The sequence below is a fragment of the Euphorbia lathyris genome, chromosome 8 (assembly GCF_963576675.1).
Source record: "Euphorbia lathyris chromosome 8, ddEupLath1.1, whole genome shotgun sequence".
NCBI lineage: Eukaryota > Viridiplantae > Streptophyta > Magnoliopsida > Malpighiales > Euphorbiaceae > Euphorbia > Euphorbia lathyris.
In genome coordinates, this window is record NC_088917.1 from 17,266,941 (window position 1) to 17,287,605 (window position 20,665).

The 20,665-nt window shown below is 38.5% G+C and overlaps 1 protein-coding gene across 1 annotated transcript; it reads right to left on the minus strand.

The window, feature by feature from the left end:
• Window positions 1-11,315: 11,315 nt before the first annotated feature.
• LOC136203010 (cellulose synthase A catalytic subunit 1 [UDP-forming]) lies at window positions 11,316-18,408 on the minus strand. Its single transcript, XM_065994037.1, has 14 exons — window positions 18,152-18,408; window positions 17,113-17,308; window positions 16,853-17,034; window positions 16,117-16,237; window positions 15,855-16,041; window positions 15,244-15,510; window positions 14,780-15,125; window positions 14,552-14,689; window positions 14,332-14,457; window positions 13,881-14,093; window positions 13,525-13,789; window positions 12,754-12,950; window positions 12,332-12,682; window positions 11,316-12,242 (listed from the first exon to the last, which is right to left on the minus strand). Exons 1-14 carry the CDS (start codon window positions 18,230-18,232, stop codon window positions 11,661-11,663), a joined length of 3,252 nt encoding a protein of 1,083 aa, XP_065850109.1. The 5' UTR covers window positions 18,233-18,408; the 3' UTR covers window positions 11,316-11,660.
• Window positions 18,409-20,665: the final 2,257 nt, after the last annotated feature.

Genomic DNA, 20,665 nt, shown 5'->3' on the forward strand with positions numbered 1-20,665 from the left:
TCAAACTTGTCCAATTGTAAAACATAACCCCAAATTGGAAATTTTTTTACCCCGTACTTGAAGCAACCCTAAAAACATTTTTCCGGATTCGTATCACGTCAATGATCTGATTATCACACTCCACGAGCATTGTAAAATTTGTATTTCACGTATTTCTTCGATTTCAGTCCATGTCAGCAATTTGGGGTTATGTTTTACAATTGGATAAATTTGAGGGGTTATATTTTATAATTGGACAAATTTGAGAGGTAAGTTGTTACAATTGAAAGTTGGAGAGAGCAGTTGCAACATTCGAACAAGTTAAGAGGATTATTTGTGTTGTAGGCCTTTATATTTTGGGGCAAATTCTCCAGTTTGGGCCTTGGGTTCCAACCCAAAAGCCAATCGTTATTATATGGGCCTATTGAAAATTCGGCAGTTAGTTTCTTCTTTTTTCCTCAATTATTTTGGAGAAAATTAAGAAAATAAGTACAAAAAATTGTAGTTTTTTATTTATAAAAAATTCCCCATAATTTAAAAGTTTATGAATATGGATCTGAATATTTTTTATTTGTATAGATAGACTTTTCTACTAAAACCGTTTGTAAACATGAAGATTTTAGGAGTTCTTCCGCGCTATTGCCTTCACAGTACGTAGGCACAACTTTAAGGGATGAGGTATCAAAATAGAGGAAGTATCAATTTAGGCTCCATGTACAAAATAGCGTCAATATAAGCTTAACATTTAAAAAAGTATTAATTTTGGTTTTGATAACGGATTGGACATGTTATTCCTATTACATTTGACAGCACTTAACGGAGTAATATCAATAACGTATCTCATTCCGTTATCGATGCCTAAATTGGTACATTTTTTTAAACGTTAAGCTTATATTGATGTTATTTTGTATGTGGAGTCTAAATTGATACTTTCCCAAAAACGACCTATTTTGATACCTTATTCCCAACTTTAACCTCCAAGCTCTTCTGTAACAATTATGGACACTTCTCAATCATCCAGTAGAAATGGTGTCTGTTATGCGAACCGTTAGAGACCAATTGAACAATAACTTGAAAGTCCATCTCGAAAACAACTTTCCTAAAATCTTTCAGCCAAGCCAAGTTGAGACCTAGGTAAATTCCCAAAAGCTCGGCCAACACAAACAAACACTTAAAGGTCTGTTTGTTTTGGGGTTAGAGGAAGTTAATTAAATGAAAGTTATTTATTTGACCTTGTTTAAAAATGAGTTTAAATGGAGATGAGGGTTAAATGGAGTTAAATGAAGGTTAGAAAACTTTAAAATAACCCCAATTTCAGTCCCATTAAATGGATGGAATCTGAAGGTTCACTAAATAACCTCCCTTTTCTTTCTTTTAATGAACCTTATCAAACCTTCATCCATCTGTCCAAAGAGTCCAGTGGAAGTATATATGATGCCTCCATAAGGATATTCCAAGGCTGCTAATGGGGAAGTTTGTAAGCTCTCCAAGTTTTTATATGGGCTTAAACAAATAGGTCGCCAATGGAATAAAATAGAAAAAATTACACAGAAAATTAAAATTATTTACAACTATGTCAAGTCATAATTTTAGATTATGTCAAACTAGTAAAATCAGTACTTTTAATATATTTTAAGGATTATAATTTATAAATTAGAAGTTTAGGCTATATTTTCTAGGGTTTATAATTTATGAATGAGAGTTTAGAATTTTTAAATTATAGTGTAAAATCATAATATATAGAGAATAATGACATATTAAAAATTAAGTTTGGTGATATGATTTAATTGTAATTTTGTACTTTTTTTTTAACGAAAACAGCAGGTCTTTATATATATATATATATATATATATATATATATCAGCAGCAAGAATAGAAACCAGTAAAGGAGGAGGACAATCCCACTCTCCACGAACAGAACCCGACTCAACCGCTCGAGCTAAAAAATGAGCCTCTGAGTTCGCTGAACGTTTAACAAAGGATATGGAGACATTGGATAATGCCCGCAATATACAAATACAGTCAAATATAACCTCATCAAAATAGGACAAATTGCAGGAAGCTTTGGAAATAGCTTGAACCACCCCTAAGCAATCCGATCAAACCTCAACATGATGAGCATTTCTGTCCTTCAACCACGACAAAGCCTCCCGGACAGCCATCGCTTCAGCCACAATAAGTTCAGATAATCCCTCCATCAAACCATTTACCGCATACACAAACAGTCCCGACTCATCACGACAGACAAAACTAAAAGAGCAGTACCCCCTGTCCACGAAAACCCCAGCATCAACGTCAACAGCCGACCACCCCCTAGCCGGCCTGATCCAACGAACAGGAGCTGCACTCCCTCCGAATTGGAATTTCCCCCGAGCTACCTGAGCCGCCAGCCAATCATCCTGCTCTCTTATTGCAACCGCTACAATCTGATCAGCTTGGTCTGAATGCCCTTGCCAAACCACTTGGTTCCTGTTTTTCCAAAGAGCCCATAATATATACACGACACTAGCAATCAGCCTACCTTCACAACCACCATTACCCGACAAACCCGACAATAACCAATTACAGCAGGAATCGATAACTGTCATCCTATCATCGCCAAAGAAAATACGCCAAACCAACACAGCCACCCCACAAAACTGAAAAACATGATCCTCATTCTCACCCGGTTGTTTAGAAATTGGACAAAAATCCCCAAGCGTGCTATGCCTCCAAGCAAGGTTAGACATCGTCGGTAAACACCGAGCGGCCAATCTCCAAACAAAATTTTTAATTTTTGGCACCACATCTAAGTTCCAAATTCCATTCCAATTAAAAACAAGCTGAGGCAAGGGAGGCGAAGAACAATTCCCAGCAATTCTATAACAGCTCCTGACCGAAAACTCCCCATTTCGTTCCCCTATCCACATCCAACCATCCCCCTTATTCAAATCTCTACGCGGAATTGACCCAATTAATTTCCTATCACGGGAAGAAAACACAGAATTCAATATATCATAGTTCCACCCACCCGTATCGGTAAGCAGATATCTCACTGAACCATCTCCAAAGGTCAAGTCGGGCACACTTTCAGGAAACGGAAGAACGGCATCGGGAAGCTAAGGATCACACCAAATTGAAGTATTTTCACCATTGCCAATTTTCCTCCTCAAGCCAAGCTTCAGTAAATCCATACTTCTCATGATACTACGCCATACATACGACGGATTATATCCTGGCACAACGTCCAATAGAGAACCCCTAGGTAAATACCGAGCTTTGAGGACCCGAGCCACAAGAGAATTAGGAAAAAGAAGGATTCTCCATCCTTGCTTAGCAAAAAGGGCAAGATTAAAATTTCGGAAATCCCTGAACCCCATTCCACCAACAGCCTTAGCTAAGCACATCCACTTCCAACTAACCCAAGAAATTCCTCTACCACTACCGTTAGAGTTATTCCACCAGAACCGACTGATTAAACCATTAATCTTCGAACAAAATTGATCAGGCAAGAAAAAGATACTCATAATGTAGGTAGGAATGGATTGGATAACAGATTTTATTAACACTTCTTTCCCGGCTCGAGAGAGAAACTTCTCCTTCCAATTAGTAACTCTATCTCTGACCCGCTCCTTCAAAAAGCCGAACGTATGCGTCTTGCTCCTCCCTACCTTTATTGGAGCCCCAAGATAAAGACCATGATCAGACACTTCCTGAACCCCCAGTATTCCACAAACCTGAGGCCGAATGTCCATAGGCGTATTGCCACTAAACATCACCGTCGATTTCAAGGAATTCACCAACTGACCTGAAGCCCTTTCATATATTTGTAAACACTCATGAATAGCACCTGCTTCAGCATAATCAGCCCTGAAAAATAGCAAACAATCATCGGCAAAAAACAAATGAGATACACTAGGGGCGGATCTTGCAACCCGACAGCCATGTAGTCCGCCATCTCTTTCCTTTGAGGATAATAAAACGGACAGCCCTTCGGCACAAATTAGGAAGAGAAACGGAGAAAGGGGATCGCCTTGCCTTAAACCCCAAGATGGGATAATTGTGTTGGTCCCTAGTAATTAGTTCCAAGGGGGGGATAGGAACTAATGTAACTTTTTCGCTTTTAATTATGCTGACTTAATGTTATTTTGAGAGTTTGTTAACTCAGTGTGTTGGTCAGCACGACCGATTGATTAGTCAGACAGTTTTAGTTCTATGCTGGCTAAGACTGCTTGACTTGAGAGTTGGGAATTGACTCTTGAGAGGTCAGCTTCCAACTCAACACTCAGATTTACTCAGTTTCAGTTTTAACAATTTATATGCTGAGTAAATATCACAAGCAACACATACACATATATATATATATTGAGAGAAAGAGTTTAGAAGTTACTCAGCACGACTTATCCTGGTTCGGCCTCTCTGCCTACGTCTAGTCCCCAGTTCCTCCTGGGATTTTCAATCCAATACTGAGCTCTTTCAAGGTAGAGCACAAACCCTTTACAAGGCAGTGAGTATGCAAGAGTACGTCCTCTATTCGTCTACTCAGCTCCTACTAAGTACTACAACCCAGCACTTAGATTTCTCTACCACTGAATGCTTACAACCAAACACTCAGCATACACTCTCAATATTACAATTGATAAACTTGTTCTTTCTCAACAGAAGAACACTTTAGATGATTACACAACAATCAATCTAGCATTTACACAAAGAATAGAAGATTTGGTGTAAGATCTTTGTATTTGAGTGCTTTGAAGATTTCTCTCTTGGATTTTTCTTCTTTGTAATTCGGCAAATGTCCAAGTAAAATCCTTGTCCATTTTATAGATGAATTCTGGAGATTAGACCGTTTGAATTTGGTGTGTCCGTTGATTCCAAAACAGCTCTTTTAGTAGACAGCTTCTGGTCAGCTTCAGTTTTGCAGGCCAATCCTGTCATCTGTTTTCTTCAGGTGTCAGCCTTGTCTTCTTCCTACAGACTTGTCTTTTTGTGGCAGTTGTCTTTTACCAATAATCCATTGACCCATGTTTCTTGGAATTAGTCTTCTGTGTATTTTCGAGGCTTCAATTATTGGTGCAGAAGATTGGCAGACTTTGTTCTTTAGTGAACGGATCCTTCATGCTATCCTGACTGTCACTCAGCTCCATTCGCTATCTTCGAATGTTCAACTTCCATGCTGAGTTCCTTCTTAGTCAGCTCCGTTCTGTTTATACAATTCTGAAGGAGTCTTCTAATTTAGTCAGCTTCGTTCTGGCAACTTTGAAGGAGACTTCTGATACTGAGTTCTACTCCACTCAGCTTCTATTCTTTCATGCTGAGTTCCGTTCCACTCAGCTTGGCTTAAGCTGACTTTTGTCCTGTCTAACTTTATATATATATTTTTGCACTCAATATTGAACAAACACATTAGTACAATTAAATCAAAGCATTTAAATTTAATTGCCTCTTAACCATGGATGATTTTGTCAAATCAAAATCTTGTGGGAAGGTGTTTCAACAAATTGGACCAATTTCCTTACCGCCATGTAAAATACTGTACCTGACCGTCGTTACTCCCATCATAAGCCAGGTTACCCACCTATCCGGAAACCCAAAAACAAGGAGCATAGAACGCAAAAATCCCCACTCCACTCGATCATATGCTTTACACATGTCAAGCTTAAGAGCCGCCATCCCATGCTTGCCATGCCTAAGATTTTTCAGTTTTTGAATGGCCTCATATGCCACAATTATGCTATCTGTTATCAGCCTGCTTGACAGAAATGCACTCTGAGATTCAGAAATAATTGAGTGTAAAACAAGTTTCAGCCGATTCGCTAATAGCTTTGAGATGATCTTAAACTGAACGTTGCAGAGGGATATTGGACGCATATCAGTGACAAATTCCACCCCCTTTTTCTTAGGAATAAGAACAATATAGGTATCATTTAGCCCATGTGGAATGGAGGATGAATTTAAAATTGACAGACAACTATCCGAGACATCCAAACCGATAATCCCTCAAAAGTGTTGATAAAAGGCGGGATTCAGCCCATCGGGACCCGGACTCTTATTCAGTAGCATAGAGAAACATGCCTCCTTCACCTCCTCTCTAGTAAACGGAACCATCAGCCCCTCTCTGTCGGATTCAGTAATCCGCCCCCTAACCCGAGAAGTAATCTCGTCAGCCATACTACCCGAACTAGTAAAAATGTCCTTGAAATAGCTTGATAGTAGCTCTTCTAAACCATCTTCCCAATCCTTCCAAACCCCATTATTGTCCTTAAGAGCCACAATTTCATTGTTCCGTTTCCTAGCTGAGGCATGCGCATGAAAATATTTAGAATTAGAGTCACCATCCCGAAGCCAAAACAGCTTAGCCCGCTGACACCAAAAATCAGCCTGTTGTTGGAGAGTAGACTGATAATTATCAGATAAAGCCTTGAATATTGAGATATTATAAAGGTCAGATCTCCCTCTAACTCTGTTCATCTCCTTTCGAAGCTCAGATAACTTCCTACCAAAATTCCCCTCAAGGCTCGCACTCCAATCTGACAATGCCTTGGAACAATGTAAAAGCTTCTCTGATAAACTACACAAGCCAGAACTCTCCCAAGACCTTTGAACCACAGCTCCACAACCCTCCTCCAACAACCAAAAGTTTTCAAAACAAAACCTCTTAATTGGATTCCTAGCAACACATACCTTATACTCAAGGAAAATTGCCGAGTGATCCGAACTAACAGTAATAACATTTCGTAAAAGCGCCCTCTGAAATCTCTCCTTCCATCGTGCATTAACCAAAGCTCGGTCCAATCTCTCCTCAATCCATCTATCCGATCCCCGACTTACTTCCCATGTGAATTGATGACCACTCATAGCTAATGAAGACAAACCACACTCTTCCGTAGCTTTCTGAAAACCCTCCAACAGCCAATTTGGATGCCTATTACCCCCTCTCTTCTCCGCCTGACTATATAAGTCATTAAAATCTCCAATACAACACCACGCAACATCAGAGTTACCTGTCAAAGAACGGAGTAAATCCCAAGACTCACGGCGTCTGCTTCTTTCAGGAAACCCATAAAAACTAGTGAGGCGCCACAGATCAATATGAGGAACAGAAAAAATTGAATCAATATAGTTGGCAGAGCTTCCCAAAATAGTAATTGAAACAGACGACTTCCATAATAAAGCAAGACCCCCACTATGACCCTGCCTATCCACTACAAAACATTCATCAAACCCAATCCTTTTACCTATTTCAGCCACCTTCCTTTCGATAGCCAACGTCTCCATGAGAAATAGAACCGCTGGTCTATAGGCCCGAACAAGGTCCCGTAGGACATTAACTGTCCGGGGATTGGCCAGACCCTGGAAATTCCAACTTAGAATGCTCATGAACCCTTGCGGGCCTGGAAACCAGGTCCCGCGAAATCTCCGATATTAATCTGATTGGCACAGCTAGTATCCATTCTCACAATATCTTCAGTTCGTTGTCTTTTTGTCTCAACAATTATAACATCTTCCACAGACAACTGCTTATGAGGGGACTGATAGGGGTATTTTACCCCTATCTTTTAGCGTGATTTATGGGTTAATTTTAGAAGAAATAAATAAGTTTAATTACAAAAATAGAGTGTTTTAATAAAATAACGAAATAAAAATAAATTCCGTGCTTTCAGTTAATTTTCCTTGTTTTTGATTAAATTAGGAAATAAAAACATCAAGCTAACTCGGCTCTCGAGATTTGTATTTCAGGTACGAGCAAGGAGTAAAAATCCACTCAATATGCGAGGCGCCTCATTCCTTACACGGGGCGTGAAACATGAAGTCAGAAATAATTGCCCTATCCACAGGCACCACGTGGGATCTAGTCAGCATACGCGAGGCGTATGCCAACCTACACGAGGCGTATGACACATGTCAGAAATGATTAGCCTAATCCTGAAAGTCAGACTGCATGGTCTCCCTGAGTCAACTATCCATACGCGGGACGTACTACCTTACACGCGGGGCGTGCGAGGGAATTCTTCAACATAAAAGTTCAGAGACTCATTTACGCGGGGCGTGCCTCAAGCTACGCACGGCGTAAAAGGACCAAATCAAGAAATAAAAAGTCAGAGTCTCAAACACGCAAGGCGCATCCCACTCTACGCGGGGCGTGTTTGAGACAACAAGATCTGGAATTGGTCCACATGCAGGAGATTTCTGACGGAATGGGCACACACGCAGGGCGTATACCACCATACGCGGGGCGTATTATGGGATTTTTGCACAAAATTATGTTCCTCCATGCTTGCACCTTGTGGAATTACAATCTTACCCCCAGCTTGATGTATAAATAAGAGTGACTAGCACTCATTTACACTACTTTTACCATATAGACCATACACCATACATATCTTAGGCACCTTGTAATTCTTGTCATTTAGATTTTGTTTTAGGCTTTATATAGCCAAACTCTTCCACCTTGAGAGCTTGTTCGTTGATTCCGGCATTCCATCAAAGTTCCGCTCCATTTCCGTGCACCAAGCTCGAAAGCTCCACCATCCAAGTCCTAAGAGACGGCTTTGAGTCCGGTTAGCTAGTTCCGAGGGTGGATTCTTCCCTTTACACTTGCTAATTAGCTTGTACTCATCCTATGTACTAGGCTTGGTTGTAATTCATATTTACATTCTCCATATTTATAATTTATGATTCATAATCTTCTTTTCTATATATGTGTTGATGTTTGTTACTTGTTTTGATATTCATAATTGATTATTGTGTAGGAGAACGTGATTTTCGACGCCATTCGGGCTATCTTTAGGGATTCATATAGGTGTTGCCTTACCGGAAGTGACAAACCAGAAACCGTAGGAATTGACAAGCCACGAAACTTACGGGCCCTAATTTCTGGTCCCAAGCATTAGACACGCCTTGACTAGGAACAACGTAGTCTAAGTACTTCACGGGTCGGTTAGACTACACGTAGTCGTCTTTGCAAGAGCAAACCATCAACCGTATAAACATTAGAAGTCGTTATTTATCATAGTTATAACTTATCGCATTCACATCACTTCGTAGAGTTTTGTTATATAAATTCGCCTCACCCGTAGTTAGGAGTAGTTTGTAGTTGGTCCCTATATCAACCTCAAAGTATTCACCGCTTAAATAACGTATAAAACCGAGTCGTTTAATACTTGTAGTTATAAATCCCGTGGATTCGATACCCGGTCTTAACCGGATTATTACTTAATACGACGGGGTACACTTGCCCCTAAGTAGTGACGTCTAGTAAATATAGAGCATTTAGAAAGATCACATCCATAGCCGTAATGCACTTATCGTAATATACATTTTGTCGTAGGAAACACTGCACTAGACGACACGCATCAGGGACTCAATTAAACCATTATTATCCTTATAGGAGACAATCATATCGGTTTGAATCTTCGTTTCAGTAGGCTCCCGTAACCATTCTCTCCCAACCTGAATACCCGCCCGCACAGCCCGAAGACTACTATCAAAAGGCCTGTCAGGTGAAGGTTCTTGACAATCAAAGAGATGGATACAAAACTTGTCAGCATGTCCTATGATACCACAGTAGAAGCAAAATTGAGGAAGTCTTTCATAACGAAAAGATGCCCAAATCCAGTCCCCCCCCCCTCATTCCTCTTCAATTTCATACCTCTCCTTAGTGGCAGACGAACATCAATAGAGAGACTTTAATTCACACAAAACTACACCGCAACCCTGTGAAGTTCTTTGGGCCAGCTTCCAAGAATTTACCAATACGATCTCCAATGGCTTTACAAGTTGTTTCAGTTTGAAAACCAATGGGGAGATCAAAAATTTGAACCCAGATTATAAGATCATTCATTTCCACACTAGAAGCATGTTCAGTACTCAATAGTTCTCTAACAATGAGGAGATTTTGATTAAAGGTCCATGGACCATCATTCAAAACCCTTGCCATATCTAATTCATGGTAGAATTGAAAGATATACATGCCCTCCCCATCAGATTTCGTAATCGTAACCCCCTTTACCGGTTTCCAGATTGCAGCTAGAGTGTTCTTCATAGATTCAAAGTGAGTAGCCTTCGATGTGAGAAATTGCCCTAATACGAAGAATCGCTTTTGATCGGAGACACACAAGGATGATTCTCCCAAGATTAAACCCTCGGACTCTACATCCGTAAGTCGTAAATTGGCGTAAGCTTCAGTCACTTCCTTATCTTTGTCCATAATATACGGCCTGCAAAGATCCAGACCCACTGGAGAAGAAAACCCGTGAAAGAAAGTGGAGCCGGAAAACAGATCAAGGTTGAATCCAATCAGTCAAGAATTCACCACCAAAAAACGCTGGAAGAAAGATAAGAGGAAGAGATCCGAAGACCATAGAAACTTCAAGACAACTGATCTCAAGAAAGAAAGAAGAAGGATTCGCGACCATCAAGAACCTGTAAACCAAAAAACTGTTCAAAAGAACAGACCCACGACACTCCACGCGGAGAGAAAAATTCCTCTTTCTTCAACAATTTATTTAGTTGTAATTTTGTACTTATTTATGTATTTGACCCAATAAAATATTTACTGAAGCAGTGCTTGATGTGGGCTTTATTAAACCCATACATTGATTGTATTCACAAAACAAGTTGGATCAGATTTCTTAGTTCTGGATAATGTTTGATAACAAGTAACTCAGATGAATTAATTTGTGAGGCCATAACTAATCTTCGTTCAGCTTTTACTATAAAATATTTGGGCTAGCCCCTAAGTCGTTGTAGGAGTTGAACTAGCTCGGTGCACAACTGGAATGTTATTGATTTGCTCAAAGATGTTGGGATTGAGGCTACACAAAATGCAACTAGCCCTTTCCAAAGTGGTGTCAATTTTCATGATCCATCATGAACATCCAAATCAATATAGAATACTCACGAGGCAGTTGTTGTATCTTAGTCAATATCTAAGTTCCCCAACTAAGATTCATATGGAAGCCTTCTATTGAGGGTGAATAATACAGGGTCATCGGGACAGTAACACACGAGTTAAAATGAATGTCTTACATCTTAAAGTACGGGATTGGTTTTTAGCTACCTATAAAATTAAATAGTGACGGTCAAGCAGATATACACATTGCAACTAATCCAATGTTTTGAGAGAGATCGAAACATCTACATATAGATTGCCATTTTGTAAAAGAATACTATAGTTAATATTCTCAATGCTTTCTTCTTGTTCGTTTAAGAGAGATTCTATTTAACTTTTAAGTTGATCTAAAATGCATTATTAACTAATCCAACTATAAAAACGCATATAAAATGAGTAACACACTCGTTGCCGAGTTTAAAATTCACAACTATGAAAAAATAAGGAACAAAAATTGTAAAATAAAGTAAGAGACACATAATAATATTATGAAAGAATAACATCAATTTTACTGTTTAAGTGGGTACAAAGACAATAGGCAAGTTTTTCTATAGGCAGAAGGGATCACAAAACTGCACAACAAAATACAGAGAGAGAGCTTGAATTCCACACAAGGAATCAAAAGATAAACACTTTTTATGTGGGAATAACTAAAAAAAAATTAAGAACTAATCATGTTTAAGTCCATCTAAATCCCCTCTTCTTCCACATGAAGATAATCACATTACAATAAATTAAGAATTATACCACTTTCCGTACCTTCATTTCTTGTTATATACACCCGAATAGGCTTCAACGACATAATGCTTAGCAATTGATGCCACATTGACCATTTGTCTTTTCAGAGTTCGAGATAAAGGGGTCGATACGAACCCATAGCAATGAGAAGATGGAAGCGAGGAGAAAGGACCAGACGATGACAATGGTTGGGGTGCGATTCTGTCGACCCAACAAACCCTTTAAGAAAGGGTATAAATGAGCAATAACCCATATGGCGAAGAACAGTTTGCCGAAGAGTGGACCCCATGATTGGTATCCGCTGTTTACAGCTAACGAAACGCCAGCCACAATGCCGACCATGTTCACGATTAGTACAGTGGTTGGTGGGATGAGAAGGGATGTCCATTTGAAAACATAGAGCTCGGTAAAGTCCCCATCTTCATCTGAAGCTTTTGAGGTGACGGTGAAGTTGGTATCGATACCTGCGAGCACTTTGAGAAGACCTTGGAACACGGCGAAAAGATGAGCTGATGTACCTCCAATGACCCAGAATTGTTCGTTCCTCCACCAATCTTCGATGCTAACTCCACTCCACCTCAGCTCGAGTATTCCAGTTGTGAAAATTGAGACGAAGAGAAGAATAAACCACATACTAGCATAGTTGCTTATCTGATATAAAACCGCAGTAGTTTCATTAGCTGCCATTGATTATAAATTCCGAAAATCAATTGGATACAAAACAGTGAACTCTCAATTACCTCAGGAATAATAAACTTATTAGTCAGAAGGCAGAACGCAGGAAGCGTGCAGTAAGCAAGCAAAGGGATCGAGGTGAGTGGATACACAATGGTGTTAATGTATGCCAGCCTCTCGAGAAGCCTTAATCTTCCGTTGTAGCCATACCATATGGGGCAATGCCTACTGAGCAAAATTTCGATAGATCCCAAGGCCCACCGAAGAACCTGATTCAAACGATCGGAAAGATTGATAGGAGCAGACCCCTTAAATGCTGGGCGTGGAGGCATACAGTAGATTGATATCCAACCACGTGCGTGCATCTTGAACCCGGTTAAAATATCTTCTGTCACAGAACCGTAAATCCATCCAATCTAGCAGCAAACAAAGAGGATCAGTTAATGAGCAAATAAATGATACAGAAAAGTGAAAGTTCGATGTTTACCTCTTTGCCCCATTCAGACTTGTCTTCGTATCCACAGCTAAGAACATGTATGGCTTCTTTTAGAAGAGTTGCGGGATTAGTTGACGGTGGAATGCCTCCCATTTCCATGAAGGTGGCTGCAATGAAAACTGGGGATTGACCGAAACGCTTTTCTAGACTCTTCTGGGACATAAGAAGAGACCTCTCATCATCATATCCTGCAGGACATGCAAGTAAACACGTGAGCAGAACCGAAAAAAGGAAGTACGTTTCTCTGTCACCATCAAATTTGACCAAAATCATGACAATCAAAACAAATTTCTTGTTAACTGGTATCTTACATGGAAATGGAAAGGGAAACAATACAACAACAACAACAACAAAACCTTAGTCCCGAAATGCTCCGGGGTCGGCTAACATGAACCGTTTTAGTATTGATCTACTCCTAAAAACACATTATACTCTAGGAAACGAGTTTCCAAATTTTTAAGAACAAAAAATTCCAATTAAGATTAAGGACGTTTGTTAGAAATTTCCAAGAGTTTCGGTTTCCGAAACGGATAAGGTTTTCGCTTTAAAATCAAAGTTTCCCTGCAATATAGAGCTGATATATATATATATATATATATATATATATATATAAAGAACAATTAAACTAGAAAAAACAGTGACACGTGAATGCAAGCAAAATAATTTTTTGTGCTAGACTATATAAACTGTAATGTGCCCATGAACTAGTAAATTTTGAAATAGAAAGCTCGTAAAGGCGTAATAAAAATAATGTTAACGAACCTTCAACTCCCTCTTCAATATCTTCCATATTGAATATGGGAACAGTGGATTCTGTTCTTTTCATTGTCCTCTTCTTGTCAGCATACTTCTTATTACCACTTCTTCCTTTCTTTCTTGAACCACAACAACTCTTGACAATGATGTTCGGTTCCAAATCCTCCTCCGTCAAAACTGGGTCATAACCATATAGAGCTTGCCTGTTGAAACAACAACCAGTTCCCACATAGACTGGACCCTGGATTCCATCGAGCCCTTTCAAGTTGATCTAGAAAATATAATGACAAGTAATTAGAATACCAGAAGACAGAGAAGGAAAAAAACAATTTGAACATTAATAGCAAATTTGTTGGACATACATCGAAAAACACAATATTGCGATTGGCATATCGATCGTGCAAATCAATGCCATCAAAACGCTGTGGGAATTGTACATAGCATGTTTTCTTGCCATAGGCAGGATCCATCATGAAGCACATTGCTTCTCTAACAGCTTTGCTGTTATTGAAGTAGTGATCACAATCCACGTTCAAAAGATAGGCACCGTTCGTCAAGACAGCTGAAACTCTAATCTGAATGAACACAAGAATTGCCATGTTAGAATCAATTGAATTTTATTTAGAAACAATGATAACTGTTTGCAGTAACACCCACATCATCTTTTGATTCTGTTTCGGAAATTGTTTTCTAGCTTAGTTTTGTGCAGCCCCAAATTGAGCTACGCCCATTTAGTTCATATACATACTTCTGATGATTAATGAGTGGCCAAATGTATTGAGATAATAAATAAGATGAATTAAGGAGACAAACCAGTGCATTCATTGCCCCGGCTTTCTTGTGATGCTGGAAGCCAGGTCTCTTCTCACGAGAAACATATACAAGTCGAGGTAGCTCATTTCCATCTGTATCGAGGCTGCCATTATGCCCCAAGAACACCTGCCCAACCCCATTGAAGCAAAACAGTTAATGATCAAGAATATATGAAGAGATTCACAAATATGAACAGACACCATAGGAAGGATTATAATACCTGTATCATTCCCGGATGATCCCTAGGATTATTTCCAGGCCATGGAGTGCCATCCTGCATTGTCCAACCTTCTTCGGGCATCTTCTGTGCTTTGGCAACAAGGGCATTGATCCGCACCTTGAATTCTTCATATTCTCTCTATAATACACATCCTTATATTCATGAATAACAGTGAAATCATGTGAAAACTATCGAACACTAATGATTTAAAAAGAATGTGTGTCTTACCTTCATTGCTCGACGCTCCTTCACAAAAGAAGGTTGTACCTTGTCCTTTAAATAATCAATCTTTTGGGCAAAATAAAACTCAGGTGCCCTAGGCTCAATGTTGTGCTTCTTGCAGAAAGGCACCCACTTCCTTGCAAACTCAGCAGTTTCAGAAAGAGATTCAAAAGTTAACATTGCTGAACCATCATCTGAAACATAGCAAGAGATCTTGTCGACAGGGTAATCAACAGCAAGAATGGACAAAACCGTGTTGGCTGTAACAAGAGGAGGTTCTTTGAGGGGATCCACAGTACTAACGAAGACATCAACAGGTGCCAACTGTGATGGTTCCCCCTCGCGGTCAAATCTGCCAAACATAAGATGCAATTTCATGAACATCTTATTTGATTGATGACTAAAACCATCCATCAATCACGCCCGCATTTCATTAACGGACCATTACTGTTAAGTTGTATTTAACTAACCTCAGAGCAAGCCTGTCGAGGTAGGTTTCACGATTGATCGGAGACCACTTTGGAAACTGATCCAGCAGCCAAGACAGAGCAAACCAAATCTCACAAATAACTGATGTTATCCACAATGGATATGCATCTTTGACTGGGTGAGTTGTACGGTATTGCATGAAGAAACCCAAAATAATAAGACGGAGAATGATTACAACACGATAAGGGGTTAAATGAGATGAAGATATTGGCACCACACGACTTAGAGGTTGTCTAGCATCATCAACCCTGTGACATACAAGAAACACAAAAACAAAATACTTAGTTACTACAAAGCTAATCCATCCTTTCAATACAACAGCACCACAAGCACTATACTTATGAAACATAAAATAATTATAGCCTGTAATTTGCATATGATTCTGAGATGCTTAAATTTGCCAGGATAGAACTGTCAATTTCTAACAAGAAAACACAATTTACAGATTCACACGATTATCATTTTTGTTGCATTTATATCATATATAATCATGTGGAATATATAAATCGCATACGTTTTGACACCCAAATGTGTGGCACATATCAATTCTTAATTCACCCAAACTACTATATTTGCAAGAGAAACTGCTCACATTTGGAGTTCTTCTCCATTTGATCCTGTGCCTTCCATGTCTCCCTTTCCTTCAGGGTATCTACTAGTCACCTGCATCATATTTTTCTCCTGTTTCAGTTTCCAACCTTCAACACGTTCCTTCCAGTCAACATTACCAAGGCCGTAAGAATTCAAATCTTTTGATGGATCCACAATTCTAACAGGAACTGCAATGAAGGATACCGTGATCAACTCAAAATTCTAAAAATACATGACAAATTGATTTCGCTTAATTCGATTACCTGGCTGCCTTGGATCAACATAAGGAGAGGAGTTAACATGCTTTTCAGTAGGACCCAATGGACCAGAAGTAGTTCTCACAGATTGGTTGTCAGGTGTAGCACAAGGAATTTCCCCAGAAACCTAGCAATAGTAGGCACATTAGTTATTGGATTACGAAATACCGAACAGAAAACCTCTCATGTATTAAATTGCTCCATACTCCATAGAAAACAATTGTTTGATGCTAACCCAGAACAACCTCTTAGAAAATTTTCTTTGTAACAGAAAATTTTCTTTGTACTTATTTGTAGACCTATCGCACACCTAAACTCGGTAAAGTTTTGCCTTTTGACACCCTCAACCTGTCAATTTTGAGCCTATGACACCCTTATTTGCTGATTTGGCACACTTCAAATTTCATCAGGCATGCAATGTGGATAGTATTTGAAGTTTGCCAAATCAGCAAATAAGGGTCTTAGAGGCCCAAAATTGACAAGTTGAGGGTGTCAAAAGGCAAAACTATACCAAGTTTAGGTGTGCAATAGGTCTACGTATAAGTACAAAGTGCCAAACAGCAAAGTCTTACAAGTTTAGGTGAGTCATTACATAATTATCAACCTACTCAAATCTTACACATTTTTCCGATTTTCCAAAACTCCTTAAGGCCAAAAGACAATGCTAATCATTAGAATCATATACAAAATTTCGATCAGATGATGCACAAAAATAAGTACAAAAAGGGTTCAATGTGCTTACTGAATGCCCATTTGTGAGTAGGGGAATTGGTTGTTGAGATTCATGCCTGGATGATGATGAAAGTTCCACATCATCACCCTGCCATTGGCGTCTTGTCTTCCTATTGCCTTGGGCATAATTGAACTCATTCTCTAGATCATCAACATCATCTTCATCTTCATCTCCCTCTACCCGAGGACTTCCTGAAATAACCAGCCATTGCTGCACATGACAAAGCAATATTTTGGAAATAGAAAACTAAAATCGATTAAGAAGCTCACCTTTGTGTCTCTTGTATCTAGTCTTGCATTGAGGGCAAGACTGCGTCCCATCTTTCCGCTCATACTCATAACAAGGACGGCAAACTGGAAAAGCACACTCATTGCAAGCAACAAAGAAATCACCAGTTTCTGTAAGTCCGACATTATCACCACATATCTGACAGGTCTGGCCATTCAAATTCTTGAGGGGTTTGGGCTGCATTCCGAGAAACAATTCAATAATAAGAATTCTCGAAAGTTAAAATAAAACATATAAAGTCAAAATGAGATTCCAATTTTGCATGCATAAAGATATTAATCTACAAATGCCCACTCGACTGAACTGATTGAATCATTAGCCCATTCAAAAGAAACAATCAGCATCCACAACTGCAATCTAGTAATTGGGAATTCAGATTCATAAGAGAGAAACACATAAACACACTGAAAGGAACCAAGGCTGCTTCAAAATCACATTCTAGCACATGGTTACAATGAAGACAGTTTGAGCAGCTAGTCCACTTGGGAACTCTTGCCACTGATCTCAACAACCCCATAGATCTAAGCATCTCCATGAATGAAGAGCCTGTTTAAACTTTGAGTGAATAATTGATAATTAATGGTCAAAGATAATCGAAGGAAAACTTCAATTTGAAATCAAATCCCAAAATTGAGCCCCAAAGACAATAACTCTTCTCGGACCAAAATGCATTCAAAATAGTAACTTCTTCATAAATGGCTTCTAAAAGGAACAAAAACGAATAATGATCTAACTAAAAAGTCAACATCAAATTGAACATTCTCTGGTCCAGAGCTAACAGTTAGATCTAACATGAACATCGTGCTCAAATACGAGTAAATTCCTCAAAAACTAAAAGACCCACTCTACCCAATTTCCAACTCCACGAAAATCACTTCACACCAAACTCTTTGAGTTGACTAGTCATCAGATCCACACAACAAAATGCAAGTAAAATTACAGTCCTTAAAATGAAATTGCAGATACATTCAATTGAAGAATCGATTGAAATGGGTAAAGTGAGATGATGAGAACACAAACCCCACTATCGGAATCGTGGCGAATCCGGACCAACTCGTTCCTCCGGTAGGATCCGGCCACCATGCCGGAACTTGCTTCCATGGTGGATTCAGATTCAGATTACAGATCTGAATTGCGAGGGAAGTGAAGTGGGGTGAAATGAGGTATAGGAGAAGGCAATGATAGACTGTCAAGAAGGCTTCGCCTCACTCAATACGCCATCTCTCTTCTGTTACTCCTTACAGCTAGCAAACTAGCATTCATATATCTTACATTAAATTAAATCTATCGATGTCTTTCTTTTCCACGTTGTTTTTCTTCTTTTTTTTAACTTGTCTTTGTCTCTTATTAGCAGTATTTACGGATTGAACCGGTTGCCAGTTCTTGGCTTAGACAATGAAGATATAACGGACATCTTCCACTCATTGAATTTGGTTTTTTAGTTCGGTTTTTAGTATTTCTGTTCTGTTTCCGTTTTAATTTTAAGTGTATTTCGATATTCGGTTCGGTTTGATAAAGAAATATAAAAAACCGAATCGCATCGAATTACATATATTTTACATTTTTAAATAAATATATTTTTTTTGGTAGGCAAAGGAAAGAAAAAACCAAAAAACCAAAACATTAACCCGGAATTAGCCTGGACAAGCTAACCTCAACCCGATCCTCATAAAGCAAGGAATAAAGGAAATCCGGAGGAGACGAGAAGGTAGTGACTCCCATCATCCTCACCTGACCCTCAGCAACAAGGCGGTCAACAACCATGTTCTGCTCTCTAAAGACATGCTCAAAGTTGATGGAATCAAAGGAAGAACATAACCTTTTGATTCCTTTGACTAAATTTTGGTTGCTCAAACATAAGGCCTTCTTTTCAGAGATCATCTTAACTGCTTCAAGGTTATGGCAACGGGGTACTATACTCGTGGATATCCGGTGTTTTCCGACCCTAATAGGATTATCCGTACCCTATATAAAAAGGTATGAGACGGGCATGAGATTAATAAAATTACTCGTGACAGATATGGGACGAGTATGAGAATACCCCTTAGGGTACCTAGTACTCGATATCCGTCATATATTTGTCGATTTATTTTTAGTGTATTTTAATTTTTTGACAATTGGAGCGTTTTATTTTTTGACAGATCTTAACGGAATAATATGAATGGCCAGTGGCAGAACCAAGACCTCAGATGAACCGGGGCTCAAACATATCAGTAAAAAAAATTTCAAAATTAACCGTGCGGTTGACGGTAAATTTTCAATGTCCAACCCGTTAGGACTGGACAAAAAATTTTTAGCCTCCAACGCGTAATGTTATTATTTTTTTTAGAAACTAGCATTGAACTAATAGAAAATTAAACATGTTTACTTTTTTTTTTTAATGGTAAAGACATATTAAAAAATGAATTCAAAAGTGTTATCAAAATAAAATTAAAGAGTTCATTTAGAAGTAAGCATCTTTAACCATCTCATCTACCTTTAAATATTAGGCTTAAAACACTTTTTGGCCCTTGACCTATCCAAAATTTGTGAATTTGGCCTCTGACCTATTATTTGATCATATTTGGCCCCTGTCCTATCAAATTAGATAAAATTCAACCCATATTGAATGAAAAATTAACTGTGTTGGAAAATTAACAGCGGTAACCAATACAAAAACCACATATGACACATAAATAAAATTAATTTTCACTCTATCGGAACACTAGAAAAAGTTTTTAGGATTTTTTTACTGTGTAAAATAGTTCCTGTTGCCATCTCTAGTTGAAAATTAATTTTATTTATGTGTCATATGTGGTTTTTGTATTGGTTACCGCTGTTAATTTTCCAACACAGTTAATTTTTCATTCAATATGGGTTGGATTTTATCTAATTTGATAGGTCAGGGGCCAAATATGACCAAATAATAGGTCAGGGGTTAAATGCATAAATTTTGGATAGGTCAAGGGCCAAAAAGTGATTTAAACCTAAATATTAAAATAATATTACATAGAGTCAATATAATTCTCTCCAAAATATTACTAGACACCATTACTAAAATATTTTTTTTCTCAATTCTCCGGCGGCCTATCGGGGCTCAAGCCCACCCCAACCCCTTCTTGATTCCGCGTATCACGTTCTGTTATTGATGCCTAAATTGGTAACTTTTTTTAAATATTAAGTTCATATTTGTGTTATTTTGTTGTGGGGTTTAAATTGATATTTCTCTAAAAATTATAGATCTATTTTGGTTTTTTTTTTTTTTGATAACAATCTATTTTGGTACCTTATTCCTTGTTAAATTTGTAAATAGATCGTAAATAGAATTATTTATGGATGATTTATTAAATTTATTTTTGTTTTATGTATTGAATTTTAATGGGTAAGCGGATTATACCTTGCTGTTAACAGCCAGTCCCAATAAGTTACCGGTAATTGTCGCCGTCGGTGCCTTCAGTTCGCTACTCCACTGGGTGTCGGTGGATTCAATTTAGTGCAGATTTATTTTTTATTATTATTCTTAATTACGTGTAAATTGACATACCTACCCTCCAA